This window comes from Strix aluco, chromosome 1 (assembly GCF_031877795.1).
Source record: "Strix aluco isolate bStrAlu1 chromosome 1, bStrAlu1.hap1, whole genome shotgun sequence".
Classification (NCBI taxonomy): domain Eukaryota; kingdom Metazoa; phylum Chordata; class Aves; order Strigiformes; family Strigidae; genus Strix; species Strix aluco.
Genome location: NC_133931.1, coordinates 98281332 through 98297742, shown reverse-complemented (window position 1 = coordinate 98297742; position 16411 = coordinate 98281332). Strand labels below are relative to the sequence as shown.

Here is a 16411-nt window from a genome sequence, read left to right as displayed (position 1 = left end):
TAGTCAGCAAGCTGCAGAATGATGATCTGATGAATCATCCCAACCATGATTACTTGGGTCCGCCAAGTCTTCAGCAGCAAGCTTGATCTGTTTAATGGTTGACTCCAGCGAGGAATGAACTGCTAAATGCTGAGCATCCCTAAGGTCCTATTGATCATTTCTTTTTACTGCATGCTATCGCACAAGATATACCCCTTGGTCTCAGCTCTACACTGCACTAAAGTTGTGGTTATACCCTAAATCAGTTCAACTATCAAAACAGAAAACAGTGAATTTGGTGCATATATTGATACAGAACAAATGTTATGGTGTAATTAGCCAGTCCATTTTTATAAACCAGCAAATATTCACCAGTACAGGTGCTGTAATCAGCCAGTAAAATACATGTAAAAGAGAAGGAGATTTTTTTACTAAGTGTCCAAATGTAAAACAGCTTTTTTCCTATGAAAAGATTCAACAGATCTCCTACTTTCTTAAATAGAACTTCTGTAAAAGTACTCATGAAGTACTCTGTACAAGTACCTCATGGAGTTCAACAAGGGGAACAGCAAAGTCCTGCACCTGTGTAACAACCACCCCATGCACCAGTTTATGCTGGGGGCTGCCCAACTGGAGAGCAGCTTGGCAGAAAAGGGCCTGGGGTCATGGTGGACATCAAGTTGAACATGAGCCAGTGATGTGCCCCTGCAGCTAAGGAGGCTGATGGCATCCTGGGCTGTGTAAGGAGAAGCATTGCCGGCAGGTTGAGGGAGGTGATCCTTCCCCTCTGCTCAGCACTGGTGAGGCCACATCTGGAGTGTTGTGTCCAGTTCTGGGCTCCCCAGTACAAGAGAGACATGGACATACTGGAGAGAGTCCAGCAAAGGGTCATGAAGATGATGAAGGGACTGGAGCATCTCTCCTACGAGGAAAGGCTGAGAGAGTTGGGGCTGTTCAGCCTGGAGAAGAGAAGGCTCAGGGGAGATCTGTTAAGGTGTATAAATACCTCAAGGGAGGGTGCAAAGAGGACAGAGCCAGGCTCTCCTTAGTGGTGCCCAGTGACAGGAACAGAGGCAGTGGGCACAAACTGAAATACAGGAGAGGTTCCCTCTGAACATCGGGAAACACTTTTTCACTGTGTGAGTGACTGAGCACTGGCACGGGTTGCTCAGAGCTGTGGTGGAGGCTCCCTCCTTGGAGACATTCAAAAGCCGCACGGACATGGCCCAGGGCAACTGGCTGTAGGTGGCCCTGCTTGAGCAGGGGGTTGGACCAGATGAACTCCAGAAGTCCCTGCCAACCTCAGCCCTTCTGTGATACTTGCTTAATTATTTAGAGTATTGGTTACTAAGAATTAGTGGAAATTATAAGTATTGAGGTAGTGACTCCATGTATCCACCAGATGGCAGAAACCAGCCGAGGCCCAGGCCCCCACAAGCTCTTGGTGTTAATGAAACATGCTGGACTATAGTATTTACAAAGGACATGTATGCAGTTTGTCAAAGAACTGGGAAATTCTACTCTCTAAAAGTCACTGTAAAAACATTTAAAGATTACTTTGACTTTGAAATTACCATCTTGGTAAAAGGAGAAGGTGTGATGGGGATGAACAAGAAAGAAAAAACAACTACTTGTTACCAATGATTAATTTGATCTTTTGGGTTTTTTTGAACACTGCTAAGCATATCTCCATTAAAAGCACATTTTTAAAAAAATACCTGATTGAACTTAAAAGTAATATTTAACAGAGCTATTGAAGATAAAAGAGTAAGTAATTTCAAGTCTGCATTTGAAAACCAGAAATCTTTCTAGTGTCCTCGGGAATAGGCACTTGCTAAGACTTCCCAGTGCCATAGTTATTATCCAGACAAATCATTCTTGTTCTTACTCTTTTCTGAGTCCTCAATGTATCTGGACCTGCATGAGTTTGTTCAAGGTTGCTGTACTATATGTATGTTCATAAACCTGTGCATCACATTTCTTTCCTAGAGATCGAGCATTTGTCCATTTGAAATCCTTCAGGGGCTCAACTCAGCACACACCCTTAGTGCACTCTCCTGACATGCAGTTCAACTGGGCTTCTTCTAGAATGTGGAAGCAGCTGCCTCCAGACAAATGGAGGTAACGTTCACTCGATTACACGATATGCTAGCAAGCAGAGCATTTATCAAGAACATACAAGACAGATTCAGTTCCCCTGCTGGGGGTGATCTGGGCCCACTGCTGTGAAAATATTGCCCACAAGTAGCTACTGCCCTCAGAAGGTGCCTATAGACAGGCCCCTGACATATGAAGCAGTCATTAAATAAAAATCATAAATAACACTCCCCAAGGAAAGTTCTGACTTCCAGAAAACAAGAACCTGCTCCCTCTTTATGATTGAAATAATCATGAAAAATCTTTTTGGGTGCCAAATTTTTGTAGAAAAACACTCCTTCTCCACCACCCAAAACTCAGTGGTGACCTTCTAGGCTTAACCCTGCTTCCCTAAGTCTTGCTGCATGCCAAGGACCCTGCCTGATCACTGACCACCAAAGACTCTTCTCCAAACCCCTAGTTCCAGTGCTGGTTCAACAGAGGTACAACTGTCCTCTCTGGCAACACCAAAGAATTAGGTAACTGGTAAGGCTTCTGAGTGCCACCCTCCTGAATAAAGCTATTGTCTGGTTACTCTGGTTATTCTCCATTCAAACCAGGTCAAGGTAAACGGCAAATAAAGGTATTTACACACAACTCCCAAAACAGACAGTACTGGTAAACAGGCAACCACACTAAAAATCTGTGTACCCTAAGATAAAAGTGGAAAAGTTCATTTTTCTCCAGCTGATTTGTTATAGCCTTTTTATCAAGCATGACCACTAGAATGATGGGTTTTTTGTCTGCATTATACCTGAAGTTGCATCTATTAGAAAAAAAATGCCTCTCAATGGACCGTGATAGCTTTTAGAGTCAGTCTCATCTTCAGAATCAGCTGGATGAGTCAAATTAGTTTCAGAATGAAAGGCTAAACTGATTTAATTTGGGAGACAGCTGTGCCATTTTTCCACACTGAAATATATAGTGGTTTACTTTATACTTAGGTAAATGCATACATTTGTGTTTTGGTTCAAGTTTCATGTTCTGTACCTGGCTGCTTGGCCCAACGAGGGGTAAAGTTCTCACTCTTTGGCAACTCAGTCTGTATGTTTCAGTAATGAAGAATCTTTTTAACCAACATTTGCATTTAATTTCACTCTGTATATTAACATACATACTTGATACAAATGTCTAAATAGCATGAATACATGTAGGCTGCTGGGCACAACAATAATTAACCACTTTGGAATGACAAGAGATTGCTGTTGATTAATGTCCAACAACTCTCATCCAAGGACTCTTTAAAAGAGCTCCTATTATTAGAACACTTCAGCGTGATGTGGAAGATGTGATCCCCATCTCCTGAGCAAAGGAAGGAATTGAACTTCAGTTTCATGTATCCAGGTGAATGCTTCAGCAATTCCTTGGTTTTAAAAATTGTTTAAAACCCTGCCTTAAAAACAAGATGCTAGAACATGTATCAAAAATGAGCAAAGACACGTCTCTGTACCTCTGAACAACAGCTAGACTTACAGCAGACCAGTGCTCTACTACTTCCTATTGATTATAAAAGATTCCCCATTCAAGAGTGACAGATCAGGCTTTTCAGCATTACCTGTACTTAAAGAGCTTAAGATGGGATTCCAGATTCCCCTTAAACCTTAACTATTGCAATATCAGCTTTTAGGTGCTTACCTCCCTCTTTTGATTTGGTTCAAAACATTTCATCTAAATCTCATTTCTAGAGAAGAGGATATTTAACTGCCAGGACATTCAACCACTTATTTTCATCATCTAGTACAATGAATTACCCAAGATTTTGAACCCTTTGTCACAAAAAGCCTAAAATGTGAGTTCCCCACCACTGGCAAGCCCTGTTGTTTTTATCATATGCATCACAGGATAGAATAATCTGAATGCTGGCAGAATTTGTGGGTTATTTTTTAAAGGCAGAAGAATGGAAACTTAAGGCCTGAAAAATTTGGGAATGAAGAGATGTTACATTGTCTCCATCACCTGTTAACTCCCCTTCTCTCTGCTGTCAGTGATTCAGGTTCACCCTGAGAACCCAGCATAAGCTCATAGTGAGTTCTAACTGGCTATGCCTGTGTAATGCTGCTGGTGACCCTAAAATTTACATGGGACTGGCAGCATTACATGAAGCCTGTGAGATCTCGTAATTGTACCTTAAATTCTGATCTGGCTTGAAAAACCCATGGCCACAAACACACACAAAAACAACAACAAAAAAACCAAACAAAAAACACACACACAAAAACCCCCTGGGACTGTGGTCCTGAAGCATTTGTGGTGAAAATCCAATTTAAAAAAAAATTAAATAGACTGTAGCTGATGAAGGAAGAACTGAAATTTATAAAGGAAGAAGCTCTGTTATGTTACTTTTACTGTCAGTTTTCCAAGCTAGTTTTTCTATTAGGAATTATTAGCTGGCTTAAGACTGTGGTTTTTTCTATACACTTGTCCATCTGTCTGCCTGTCTACCTTCCTTCTTCCCTTCATTCCTTTCATTCTTCACTGTCCTTCCTAATCATCCTCAAACTTACTGTTTCCCAAATGATTTACCCATGTTGTTTTCACCCAGGTCTGTGAACTAAACACATGCCAGTGTAATTAGAGCCACACCTACACGAGTGCCAGCACTTAAGGTAACTGCATTTAATTAAGGTGGTGTGGGTTATTTCCTAAGCACTTTGACAATTCACCTCAACTTGGCTATATGAGAGACTCACTCTGCAGAAACTTCAGTTTTTAAATGAGTTAGGGTTATATGGGAAAATAATGTATTTTGGGTTAATCTGACAGGGAGAGGGAGGGGCTTCTGGTTTTTGTCAGCTGTGCTATTTGCTGTGTTAAAAATGGGAAACACTCCATGTTTACAGTATAGATTACTAGTTCATTCAGTATGGACCTATGTTAACATCTGTATTGCATAGAACTTGTGGTCTGGTTGAGATGCTTAATAGTACACAAGAACCTTAAATATTAAAAATTAATTTGGACAACTGTGTTTAAACTTGCTGTAGGGCCCCTGGTTCTTTGGTCAGTGTTTGTGCACAGGAAGAAAACGAATGTGATAGGGGAAAAGATGACAAAGGCAAGATGGAAAAGAATGCAACATTTAGACAATAAAATCAAATCGTAGTAGTACACAAGAGAAAGAGCAATTTAACACCTTTTCTCTTCCCCGAACAATTTCAACCCACTTCCTATTAGTCAAGAGAAAGGGTTTAGAAAGTTGCTGGAGGTCAGGAACAGCAGCTGTCACCGCAGGTGGCGGTACGGGAAGGACAGATAACGCTGCCCGGCTGCACCTGCTCGGCAGCAAAGCAATGCCTTATTCCTCACTTGGCTTTATGACCTCGTCTACCACGGCCTATTAAAAGTAATTTACCTGTGGTCTGGGCCAAATTCAGAAGTCAGGGGAAGGGACAGACTGCGAGAGGCGGATCTCGTTCTGCTTCCCCCCCCCTCCAAGCACATTCGGAGGGGAGCATTTTGGAAGTGAAGGCTGGCACAGAAGATGGAGACTCCCTTTCCACACTTCAGCACAACGTGCTGGAGCAAGTACCCTTGAGGCCCGTTCTCACAGTCGCCGTCCAGCTACGAAACCAGGCCTGGGCCTTTGGCTGAGGGGGAGGCTGCGGTGCCAGGGGGCAGATGTCTGGCCGCCGGCCGGGAGGGACGCGGGCCGGACACCGCCGCCAGTCCCGCTGAGGGGATGGCCGCTCCCCGCGCTGCCTCCGGGCGGCGCAACACCAGAGGAGCCGGCGGCGGGGAGCCCCGGTTTATGCTGAGGAGAAACGACGCGTCCTCCGCGCGGCCGGGAGAGCGCTGCGGGGCGCTGGGTGCGCCAGCCCGCTCTCCCTGCCGCGGCCGCTTTTACCTCGAGAGCGCTTGGAACCGCCCCGGGCAGAGCACGCCCCTACCTGGGCGCTAGGCGATACCATCTCACGGAGGGGGGCGGGGGAGAGAAAGCCTAGTTCTTTCCTGGCGCAACAGCAGAAAGGGGTTTCCTGGCGGTGGTACGCTCCGCCTCGGGCTGCGCCGCCGAAGGACTCCGCCTAGCGCTTGTCCGCTTCCTCTGCTCCCCCCCGCCCCTCCGCGGTAAGTGGGAGAGGCGAGGCATCTCCCCGACGCGTGCGCGCTGCGCACGGCACGCAGTGTCAGAGGGGAGGGAGGAGATGGCGGAGTCCGCTGCGGAGCCGAGCGCGGGCCGGACCGGCGCTGGGGCGGCGGCAGCGATGGCGGAGGGTGATAGCGAGCGGAGCGACAGCGAGCGGAGCGACAACGTCGCCAGAGCGGGGGAGGCCGCGGCCGCCGCGTCGTCTCCGCCGTGCTCCCCTCCGTGCTCCCCTCCGGCGGCCGCTGGGGGCGAGGGCGCCGGGACGAAGCCGCTGAGCGCGGCGGAGTACGCGCGGCGCGTTCACCAGTGGCTCTGGGACTCGTACTGCGGGTACCTGGGCTGGCAGGGCTGCCTGCCCGCCCTCCTCGCCAACGCCAACAGCGCCGCCGCCAGCCCCGGCCCCCCTCGCGTCGCCGCGCCGCCGCCGCCCCCGCCCTCCCCGCCGCCCGGAGCCGCCGCCGCCGCTTACTACAGCCCCTTCTACCTCTTCGCTCCGGTGCCAGCGCACACGGCCACCGCCGGGCCAGGGCCCCGCGCCTCAGCCGGCGCTTGGCCGGGAGCGGCGGGTAGGTTGGCCCCTCTGCCCAGGGCGACCTCCAGCAGCGCCGCCGGCACCAGCGGCAGCGCCGCCCCCAGGGAGACGGGGCGGCCGGCAGGTGAGGGGGGCGAGCGGGCCGGGGCCCGGGCCCGGGCTGGGTCGCTTCGCGGTGGGGGGAGGGAGCGGCCGGCCTAGCCCGTGGGGAGGCGACCGGCGGGGCCCGAGTCCCTGCTCAGCCGCTGGCTGCCGTGCGGGGCGGGTGGGCCTGGGGCCGGGGCCTTGCTGCCCTCGGCGCCTTCGGTCTCCGCCGCTCCCCCGCCGCCGTGTTGGGAAACGGCGTCTCCGGGAGGAAGCGGGGGGTTTTGCAACGTTGGGGGCCGCTGCGCTTCTGAGGGCGGCAAACCCGGGCATGTCGCTGTGCCTTGTAAAAGGAGACAGCCTAAATACCGAGTTTGTAAATCCAGAACTAAGATCCGCAAGCGGGTTTGAGAGGGTTGACTTGGGTGTACGGCTTATAGCTTTAGTGCTTGTAAGGCGTTTTCATGGATATGAAGAAGGTTGGTTTTTGTTTTTTTTTTTTCAATGAAACTTGTGGTCATGGGCTTGTAATGCATCAAGCTTTATAAGTAGGCTGTTTGGATGATGAAATCTAAACTAACTTTATCAGTTTTTAGTGGGCTCTTGGTGCTCCAAGTCACTTAATGAAATTGAAGCAGAGAAGTCAAAACAGGCTTACATTCAGCAAGCTAACAGCAAGACCCGAGATAAACAAAAGTCTGCTACGGCTGTATATATTGAAGGCTGTGTATAGCAGTGCTTCTGTTTATATTTGTTCGAGAGTAAGACAAACTTGCTCTGGTCACGTCAGAGAGAAAACCTGGAGCACAAACATTTCTTCACAAGTCGAGGAGCACCTAGGTGACATTCCTGAGTGTCTGGTAGCACCTTGAGTAATGGTAGAAAACCGTGGAGCAGAACACTGCTGAAGAACTTTGGAGAAAAGCCAGATCTCCTTTCTTTCTGCAGGGCAAAGTACAGCATTACTGGTCTGTAACATTTTTTATAAGCTCAGTGGCTGGGTGTGAGGGGAGAACGTTTTCAGTTGCTTTTTCTTTCTTTTGAAGGGAAGGGAATGTAGCTTTTGAACTTGCTTCTTTCATGGGGTTGTGAGCAAATGTTGTTTAAACAAGGTTATAACACAAAGTAGTATTTTATTTAATCGTGCCCTGATTCTGAGGTATAGATTGCTTATAAACAGATACTGCCTGTCATTGAAAAAGAGGATATGGACAAAGGCTAAACTGAAATGATTCGTGGATTTTTAACTAGTTCTTCAGGAACTGATTCCATATGTTAAAGGTAATTTAGGGCATGAATAGCATTTCGTGATGCTGAATATGGTTACTCCGAATGCTAAATGCTGTTGCAACACTTGGCCTTCTTAAGGGAACTCTGTAGGTGATATATGATACAATTGTAAACAAAGACTGTGCTGCTAGTGCTTTGTCTCCAGATTGCAGATGGATGTATCTGGAACAACTAAAGCGATTATGGCTCCTTTTCTGCTGCAGATCATTGCCCACACAGCAGGCTCGGCAGGGCAGGTCATGGATCTGTCCCTACACCACTGCAGTTTACAGCCCAGTGCGTTTACGTAAGCTGAAATAAGTGACAGCTTATGCTAATGTTGCGGATTTTAAACTGGGATGTCAAGAAGTGGAATTGGTAACTGCCTCTTACAGTTCAGTCTGCCTGCAGGTGTGTGTCAGGGCACGAATATTAACAGCACTCTGGGAAGTAGCAGGCTTTTTGTGGACAGTTGTAATGATTTGAGACGCTTCCTCCCCTTGCCCCTCCCTGTCTTACTGCAGGAGATTACTGCTCTTCCGCTGGGAACGAGAGGGCAAAAAGTGCGTCCAGGCCTTAGCTGCCGGGTGGCAGACCGGTGCAAACCCAGCTTTATTACTAGCTTAACGTAAGATCCTAGACTTTGAGCTGAGACGGATGCGTGTTGCGTTTGGCTGTCCCTGCCATACAGATAGTAACCCTTGGCAAAATAGTGGATTTCTGTTATGAGGAACGTTTCAAATAGCTGCAGTGGAAGTCTGCCAGAGCCTAGGGGTTGCCAAGGCTTCTTAATATAATGGAGTTTAACATAATTTGAATACTTATTTTCTTAGCCCCACTTAGCTTCTTCCTTATTCATTTATTGAATCTAATAGATTCAAATGAAACTGTGCCACGAACTTAAACAAATGTGCTCCTTTTAACAGAGCCAATGAATGCTTTTATCTGGCACTCTATGCACGAGCCAGGATTGGGAGACTGGCTATGCTCCCTTCTGCCTTAGTTGAAGAATCTTTAATTAGAATTTAACTGACAACTTGGATGTGCTTTGACAATGCGAATTGAATCCATCTTAGTATTATATATGTAACAGTCATGCTACTTGATATTATGGATGCAGAGTTATCGGTGAAACAGGTATGAGATAAAGATATATCAACCAAGGTATGTTAAATAAGAACTTGCACTTACCTAATCACTGCTTGATTATACTTACCCCATTTTAAAAGCGCCCAAGTGCTGTGGGCTCTCAGCTTCGCTTGCATAGCTTGTGAGGCTGGGACTGGCAGTATCAGTCTCGGTAGTTGAAGTGTGGAGGTTTATTGTAAGTGAAATTTGATGATGTTTTTTGAGATTGGAGAGGGGAACGATTTGCTTTCCTCTTTTTCCTTTTCTCCTTTCCCTGTGTGTGGGGGTAGGTGTTCTCAGAAACACTAACAAAGGCAGTCACTATTTTCCACAAGTTACATCTACTAGTACTTGGGTATTTCCAAATGAAGTTTTGATGTGAGTCCTTGCTGGTGAGAGAGTCATGTTTGGGAAGTAGAGGGCTAGGTGGGTCCAGATGAAATTATTTTGCAACTCTATTCCTTGGAAACTTTCTAAGATACTTTTTGATGTTTTCCTTGCATTTATCATCCGAGGTAGCATTATCAACAAAAGCTTTGTGACCACTTGCTTGGTGTCCATGTGCACTTGGCCAATTAAATACGTTTTCTGCCTCGCGGTAGTGCAGCATGCTGTGTTTTGTTATAATAAGTAGTCTACAGGAATGTTTATGTCAAGTATGACTAATATTTTCATCTGCTCCTGTTTCTGGGTCTGACTGGAGACAAAATAGGCTGTTTTGCTTTCAGAGAGCTGGTACTCAGTACATATGGAAGCCTTGCTGTTGAGTGATAGAGAAGTTGTGATAGATCTAGTTTTCCTTTTATCCAAACCCTCAGATTTACTGAAATCTCTTCTCTTTGAGGCTGTTCTAAACGAAAGAACACAAAAATTGATGCATCTTCAGTGTATTTTGGTTCTTTAGTGGGGTGGGATTTTGCCTGTAATTCTAATTATGAGGGGACTCAGAGTTCTGAAAGTGTTTAATTTAATTTAAGAAGGTTCTTATAACGCGATTCAAATAATTCAGATCATTTTTTATTCATACACCTTTAGAAGTTTTCTTAAAGATGATGTGAGCTGAGATCAAGATCTTGATTATGTTCTTGCAATGAGATTAATGGTGAAAAGTTCTTTAGATTATAGTGTGAACATTGTTAGTGCAGTAAAATCTGGGTAATGTTAACTATTTCTGTTACAGGTCGGGAGTTCATTATCCCTTCGTTGGCACACAGGTTCATAGCAGAGATGGTGGATTTTTTTATTCTGTTCTTTATAAAGGCAACCATTGTTTTAAGTATTATGCACCTCAGTGGAATAAAGTAAGTTGAACAATTTAAAGCTTTGTTATATACAGCTTTAAGCTCTTCATGCTCTTTGAGGTGTCATGATGTATATATGGTATGCTAATGCATGTGATGACACTTAATAACTGTCAAAAGTTCAGGAAAAAGCACCACTAGGTTAACCTCCTTTTTAAATACTTCCTGATTTGGGGTTGGCTGATGGAAACAGAATTTGTACAGGTGTCTTCATAGGCTCACAAACTCTTTACTAAGGATAGATTAGACCTGCAGTATTATTGGGGGGGGGGGGGGGGGGGGGGGGGCAATAGCAAGATTTTTAAAAATTTCCAAGAAAAATATTGACAAATAAGCTTGTTTTTTTAAACAGCCTTTAAAAATGTACTGGATCTGGCTGGGATGGAGTTAATTTTCTTCATAGTTATCTCCTGTTGTGCTGTGTTTTAGATTTGTGACCAAAACAATGGTAACCCACAACAACATCAAAAAAATCATATCCTGCATGTCAGATGTGTATGTACTTTTAAAATAGAGCCTGATTGCTAGGAATGCTGCAGTCTTTGCTGGGCATAAGTTGGGTATCCTAAAAGTATGATTATGCATTGTGTATATCAACTGTAGATTGATATACTAGACTGAAAGATTCTTCATTTCACATTTTTATACTCAGATATAATCGTTTACCTCAGACTGTTTCTTTTTTATCTGCTGCTTTAACTGGAGATATCTTATTCCATAGCTCATTTAGTTCCTCTGCTTTGGGTTGGTGTAATCAAATATTTCGGTCTGATTAGGAGTTGAAAGCTTGGGGTAGTCAGTAATTCCGTTACTGTACAAACACATTTCAGAATCCAAGTTTTCTGCTAAAGAACATTCCAAAGGTTTGACTGACTGTAAACTGATACTGTACAGATAACATCTTTCAGTCCTTAAACAGCTGCTTGAAAGGTGTGTGTGGAAGAGGGTCAAATCCGAACCAGTAAATTTGTTAATGTAAATGATCAGTGGCTTTTTGTTCAGATAAGCATGTAATTAAAATGCCAAACTCTCAGTTCTGTTTAGTTGCCAAAACCTCCAATTCTGACCTGACAGCTTGTATTTCCATTTTGGTTTTAGTATGCTGAGAATGATACAAAATGAAGTACTGGAAAGATGGGAAACTATTGCTTCTGAAAAGTAGTGAAGGGGGTGGAAAGAGGGAATCTTTTTCAATTAATTTATAGAATATTCAATATTACTACTTTTGCAAGAGCCAATAAGTTAGTTACAAGGAACTTCACAGAAACATTCTAGGGTTTTTTTGCTTATGAGATGTGGTGTGCTTGAGGTTGGGCTGAGGAGTTGGCGTGAAAAAAATCACCCTCGCAGGCTCAAGACAGAAACTTCAAGCCAAGGTTGTACTGGAAGGAAATGCAGGTTGTGCCACGCTATTTTTTACTTCCTTAACTATTTTGATCCTTGAGTCTGAATAAAGAGGAGGGCAGGTAGTGCAAATACAGATGTTCTGTTCTGAAGTGGGACTGCATGTTTCTGTGTGAGTAGTAATTCTCACTTAGATGCATGAGTGAAAAGTCCTTGCCTAAATACATGTTGCAAGTATGCCCATTCCAGGTATTAGATAAGAATGTTAAATCTGTAGAGTTTATCTTGTGAAAATATGCAGTTGTCTCAAAATTGATGCTTTGCATAGCTTTGTTAAGAGTAAAAACCTGACGGTCTCAATTGCTTGAAGTTCAAAACTTCCTCTTGCATGCCAAGGTGCCTGCTTTATTGGTGATCACATGCAGAATCTTTTGTTTATCTCCCAAGAAGTGTGAGAATTTCCAGAACAATTCAGCAGCTTGCTTCGCAGGGGCACCATTGTGCAAAAGTGGTAATAAGGAATGATCTTTTCTTAATGACAAAGACTGAAAGGAACTAGGCAGCAGCTCAGAAGGAAGCCTAGTGTTCTGAGTTTTAATGCCTTGTTTAGTATCAGAGAAGCCAAGGAACTTTTGTTCTTTTACTAACACCAGAACTGAAGGAGTGAATTCTAATATTAAAGGGGTAACATTGGTACTGGGAGAAGGATGGTTTTAAAGTTTAGTCTTATTTTGTGCAGGGACATCTCTAAATTTGCCATGCATTACATAATAGAAGAAATAGATGAAGATACGTCCATGGAAGATTTGCAGAAAATGATGATAGTAGCTCTCATCTACAGGCTATTAGTCTGCTTCTATGAGGTAACTATTCATAAACATTAACTTCCATAATTAATAGTTGTCAGTTGTTGAATAAATGTTTAAAAGGCTTCTATCACCTGTAAAGTAAATCCTCTTTACAGTATTTTGCATTATGATGAATTTATGACATTCACATAGTTTTGAGGAAAACCAAGTTTGCTAGACCAGTCAACAACATGGCGTTGTGTGAAATTGAAATAACTTTTCTTTTACAGATAATCTGTATTTGGGGAGCAGGTGGAGCAACCCCAGGGAAGTTCTTGCTTGGACTGCGAGTTGTGACATGCGATACATCTGTACTTATTGCGCCCAGCCGTGTGTTAGTCATTCCGTCTTCTAATGTCAGTATGACAACGTAAGTGCTCTTAGCTCAGGCATGTTGCTTTCAGGTTAATAGTGTGGAAAGCGTATGATTTGGAAGGAAATACACCATTTCTTTATCACTGACCTTTGCAATAATTAGATTGCAAGACCTATTGTTAGATTCTGTGATCTATGAATAAAATAGCAATTACTCAGTCATGTGAATGTTTTTCGGGTTAGGTGATAAAATAGCCTCCTCTGAACTCTCCGGAGATTGATTTTTGTGCTGTGCAAAACTGAGGCACTAAACTTCAAAGTAAACTAGCTACTAATTTAAGCAGAAAAATGAAAATAAGGCACTGAATGTTTTATTCTATTTCAGGTCCACAATACGAGCTTTGATCAAGAATTTTTCTATTGCTTCATTTTTTCCTGCATTCATTACACTGCTGTTTTTCCAGCACAACAGAACAGCCTATGATATCGTAGCAGGAACTATTGTGGTAAGAAGAAATGGAGTCAGATGATACCAACAGATGAGATTTCCAGACTGGTTTTGAACATCCCCTCCCACCCCCAGTGAACAAAGACCTACCCCAAAACTGAAATTGAGGTGTCTTTCAGAATCTTTTGCCCAAATTAAATGGGAACTAATTCAGAAGCTAAAGAAAATGTTTTGCTCCAGTATGATGCCAGCAGCTACCTTCAAAGTATTGGAGTTTTCGTAAATGCCAAAGAAGTTTGGGAGAAACAATACATACTAAATCCGGAAGTATTAGCCTCCGATTGATGAGTGGCAGTCTTAACTGCAGAAGGGAGCTGTTCTCTGTGGGAAGCAGATCCCTAGAAATATGCCACCCTAAAAGAAATGTCGCTCCTACAGTTTTGGATGTTGGCAGGTAACTAGAAAATCAAGTTGTTTTCCAAGCAGTTGCCTAAGTCATGTGATAAACTCTGAGGGGAAGAGAACTGCAGTATTAAACAGTAAGGCAAATTGTGTTAATTAAATTGCCATGTGTGTAGAGAGATGAGCAGTGATTCTTATGCCCCTTATTACTGCTACACTGATATTCCCTCACCTCTTAGTATTTTATCAGAATGTTGCTGTGAAAAGTTATTTGCATGATTGTCTCAAGCGTTGTCACTTATTTCACATGTCAAAGCTAATAAAGAGGTGAAATAGTAGCTGCTTTTTCTCTGGGAAGGGCATGTTATGCGCCAGTGTTAGTGAATTGGTGTGTGTGTGTGTAAATAATTTTGGAGCTATGAACAGTACAGACCATGCCATGTTTCACCCAATGAAAGGTAACTTTTTTGCTTCTGTTTGGAGTGAAAGCACTTGTCTATTTCTTGCATAGAATACCAAGCAAAACACCTGAATGTGTTTCAGGAGCATGCAGAAAACATTAACTAAACTGTGTTATGGGTGTAAATCTACAGGACTACCAATACTGGTTATTTTTACTTCATAATTCTGGCTAATTGTATATTCAGAGTAACTTAAATACTGAATAAAGAAGCCTAATATTTTGCATGATTACATAACTTTGATAATTTGTTTATTCTCATGCTGTTAGTATCTTGGGAAAGGAATATAAGCAACAATGTTAATGTTTTATTAAAATTTGAGTAAGAGTTTGGAATTCTTCTAGAGCCTAGTTTTTGTGTGTTCCTCTCCGAGGTATAACTTGCTGCTCGGTGGCTGAAGTTCTCACCCTACCTTCAGTTTTGGACGAGGGCTTGGCTGATAATAGAAATGTTTGAGAGCTTGGTTATCTCTCTTATCTTTCTGTGAAATAATCAGTAATGTGTTAATATTCCACAATTTTTTAATTTTGACAAGTGGTGGTGTTCTGTGTATAAATACAATGTACCACGTATGTGTTCTGATCTTCATTTATAACAATGTTTCAGGACCAGAGCCACTGCTTAATAGTGGGAGAATGACTTCTGCATCAGTTACCTCTCCAGAATGAAGTTGTTAGGGATTTCTGAAGTAAAAAAAGTAAATTCTCAGCTAGAAACCTGATTTTGAAGTCTCTACATATCTGTATTGAAGTACCTCATCATTTTGAGGGTTACTATTGTTTTACACTGGTAATTTATTACCAAAGACTTGAGTGTCTTAAATGTACTGTTAGCACTAGAGCAATGTTACTGACATGCATCACTGAAATAAAAATGTTGAAGCATTGAAGAGCAAGAAGCAAGGCTGAATAAAGCACCCTTTTGATGTTCAGACCACTTTAGACCACCTGAAGATGTTTAGCTGAAACAGAACTTCAGAGATACCACTTAACTGTTCTTACAAGGAATTGCACTGTTGATTTGAGTACTCACTGAAGTTAGAAGTTCAGGCATGGCAGTCAGCCTGCCAGAACTAACAAATCCCTTCTTAGGCTGAGCGTTGCCCACTTACAATTTCAGTATGAACACAAAAAGAACTTTTGTTCTAATTACTGTAGCAGTGACCTAGAAACTAGGCTTCAAGATGGGGGGGAGGAAAGGAAAAGCAACACCCTTAGATAAAACTTCATTGCTACCCAGTTAGGTGTAAGGGAAGGTATCTCTTACCCTGTAGAAAAATACCAGGCCTTCCAGAGCAGGTAAAGAAAACAATTACAATTCAGGAACACAGGGCCTGTCCTTGGAAATATGTATACATTGTGCTGTTGCAAACACTAGCTTTTAGTTTGTCTCTTAATGCGAGTTGCATTGAGGATGCAGCTTTTTTTCTGTTTGTAGGATGAGTACTTGACAGGTGACAGAGCCAAGGAAAAGAAGTGAAGTTTACGGCGTTTTTCAGATTTAGACACCTGGAAACACATAATTGCATATAATCTCTCCACAGCTACAGTGGCAGGAGGCGACTATCTGAACAGCAGCTTACATGTGTGGTTTTGAAGTCTAGTTGGTGGATATTTTCTATTTATAGAAAATGTAAGACTCCAGATAAGTCTGTGTAAGACTCCCATGAAAACAAAAGTTAGCCTTTGTGCTCCTGTCAAGCCTGGTTCATGGTCAGAGTATCTAATTTTGTAATACTGGCACCTGTAGCTGTGCAAGTGCTGAGCAGCACTGGGGGGAGTGGCAGAAGCACAAGCCAAAAACCCCAGTGACGCCTCTAAAGACGTTTAAAGCTTACACAGTGATGCAGGTCTTTTCAGTTCTAGCTGTAGCAAGCACTCTGATCTCAACCATAAACTGAATGCTGTAGTGTAGTAAAAGTTCAGCTGTGATCCCCAGACAAATGAGCATTTCCTCTCATTTTACTGGAATAATGTCTGTTCTTTAAGAAGCTCCTCCAAGTGCTACAGACATGGAAAAAACCCAAATTACTCATTTACAACCGGGTGTACTTCTTCCTCTTTAGTTAGAATGATGGTGA

General features: G+C 43.3%; 1 protein-coding gene and 1 long non-coding RNA gene across 2 annotated transcripts in view; one reads left to right on the top strand and one right to left on the bottom strand.

The window, feature by feature from the left end:
- Positions 1-5975, bottom strand: part of LOC141925116 (uncharacterized) — a 51224-nt gene extending 45249 nt beyond the window's left edge. Inside the window, exon 1 of the long non-coding RNA XR_012623757.1 lies at positions 5468-5975. This is a non-coding gene — a long non-coding RNA (uncharacterized LOC141925116). The remainder of the gene's footprint in view (positions 1-5467) is intronic.
- A 249-nt stretch (positions 5976-6224) lies between these two features.
- FAM8A1 (family with sequence similarity 8 member A1) lies at positions 6225-14903 on the top strand. The gene is made up of 5 exons (XM_074828687.1): positions 6225-6855; positions 10393-10513; positions 12597-12720; positions 12936-13075; positions 13406-14903. Exons 1-5 carry the CDS (start codon positions 6258-6260, stop codon positions 13548-13550), a joined length of 1128 nt encoding a protein of 375 aa, XP_074684788.1. The 5' UTR covers positions 6225-6257; the 3' UTR covers positions 13551-14903.
- Positions 14904-16411: the final 1508 nt, after the last annotated feature.

What these genes read in the sequence shown, in the direction of transcription:
- FAM8A1 (XM_074828687.1), top strand. Translation starts at nt 6,258, where the DNA reads ATGGCGGAGTCCGCTGCGGAGCCGAGCGCGGGCCGGACCGGCGCTGGG. An exon ending in TATTAGTCTGCTTCTATGAG is followed by an intron (nt 12,721 to 12,935) that starts GTAACTATTCAT and finishes TTTCTTTTACAG; the next exon opens with ATAATCTGTATTTGGGGAGC. An exon ending in TCTAATGTCAGTATGACAAC is followed by an intron (nt 13,076 to 13,405) that starts GTAAGTGCTCTT and finishes ATTCTATTTCAG; the next exon opens with GTCCACAATACGAGCTTTGA.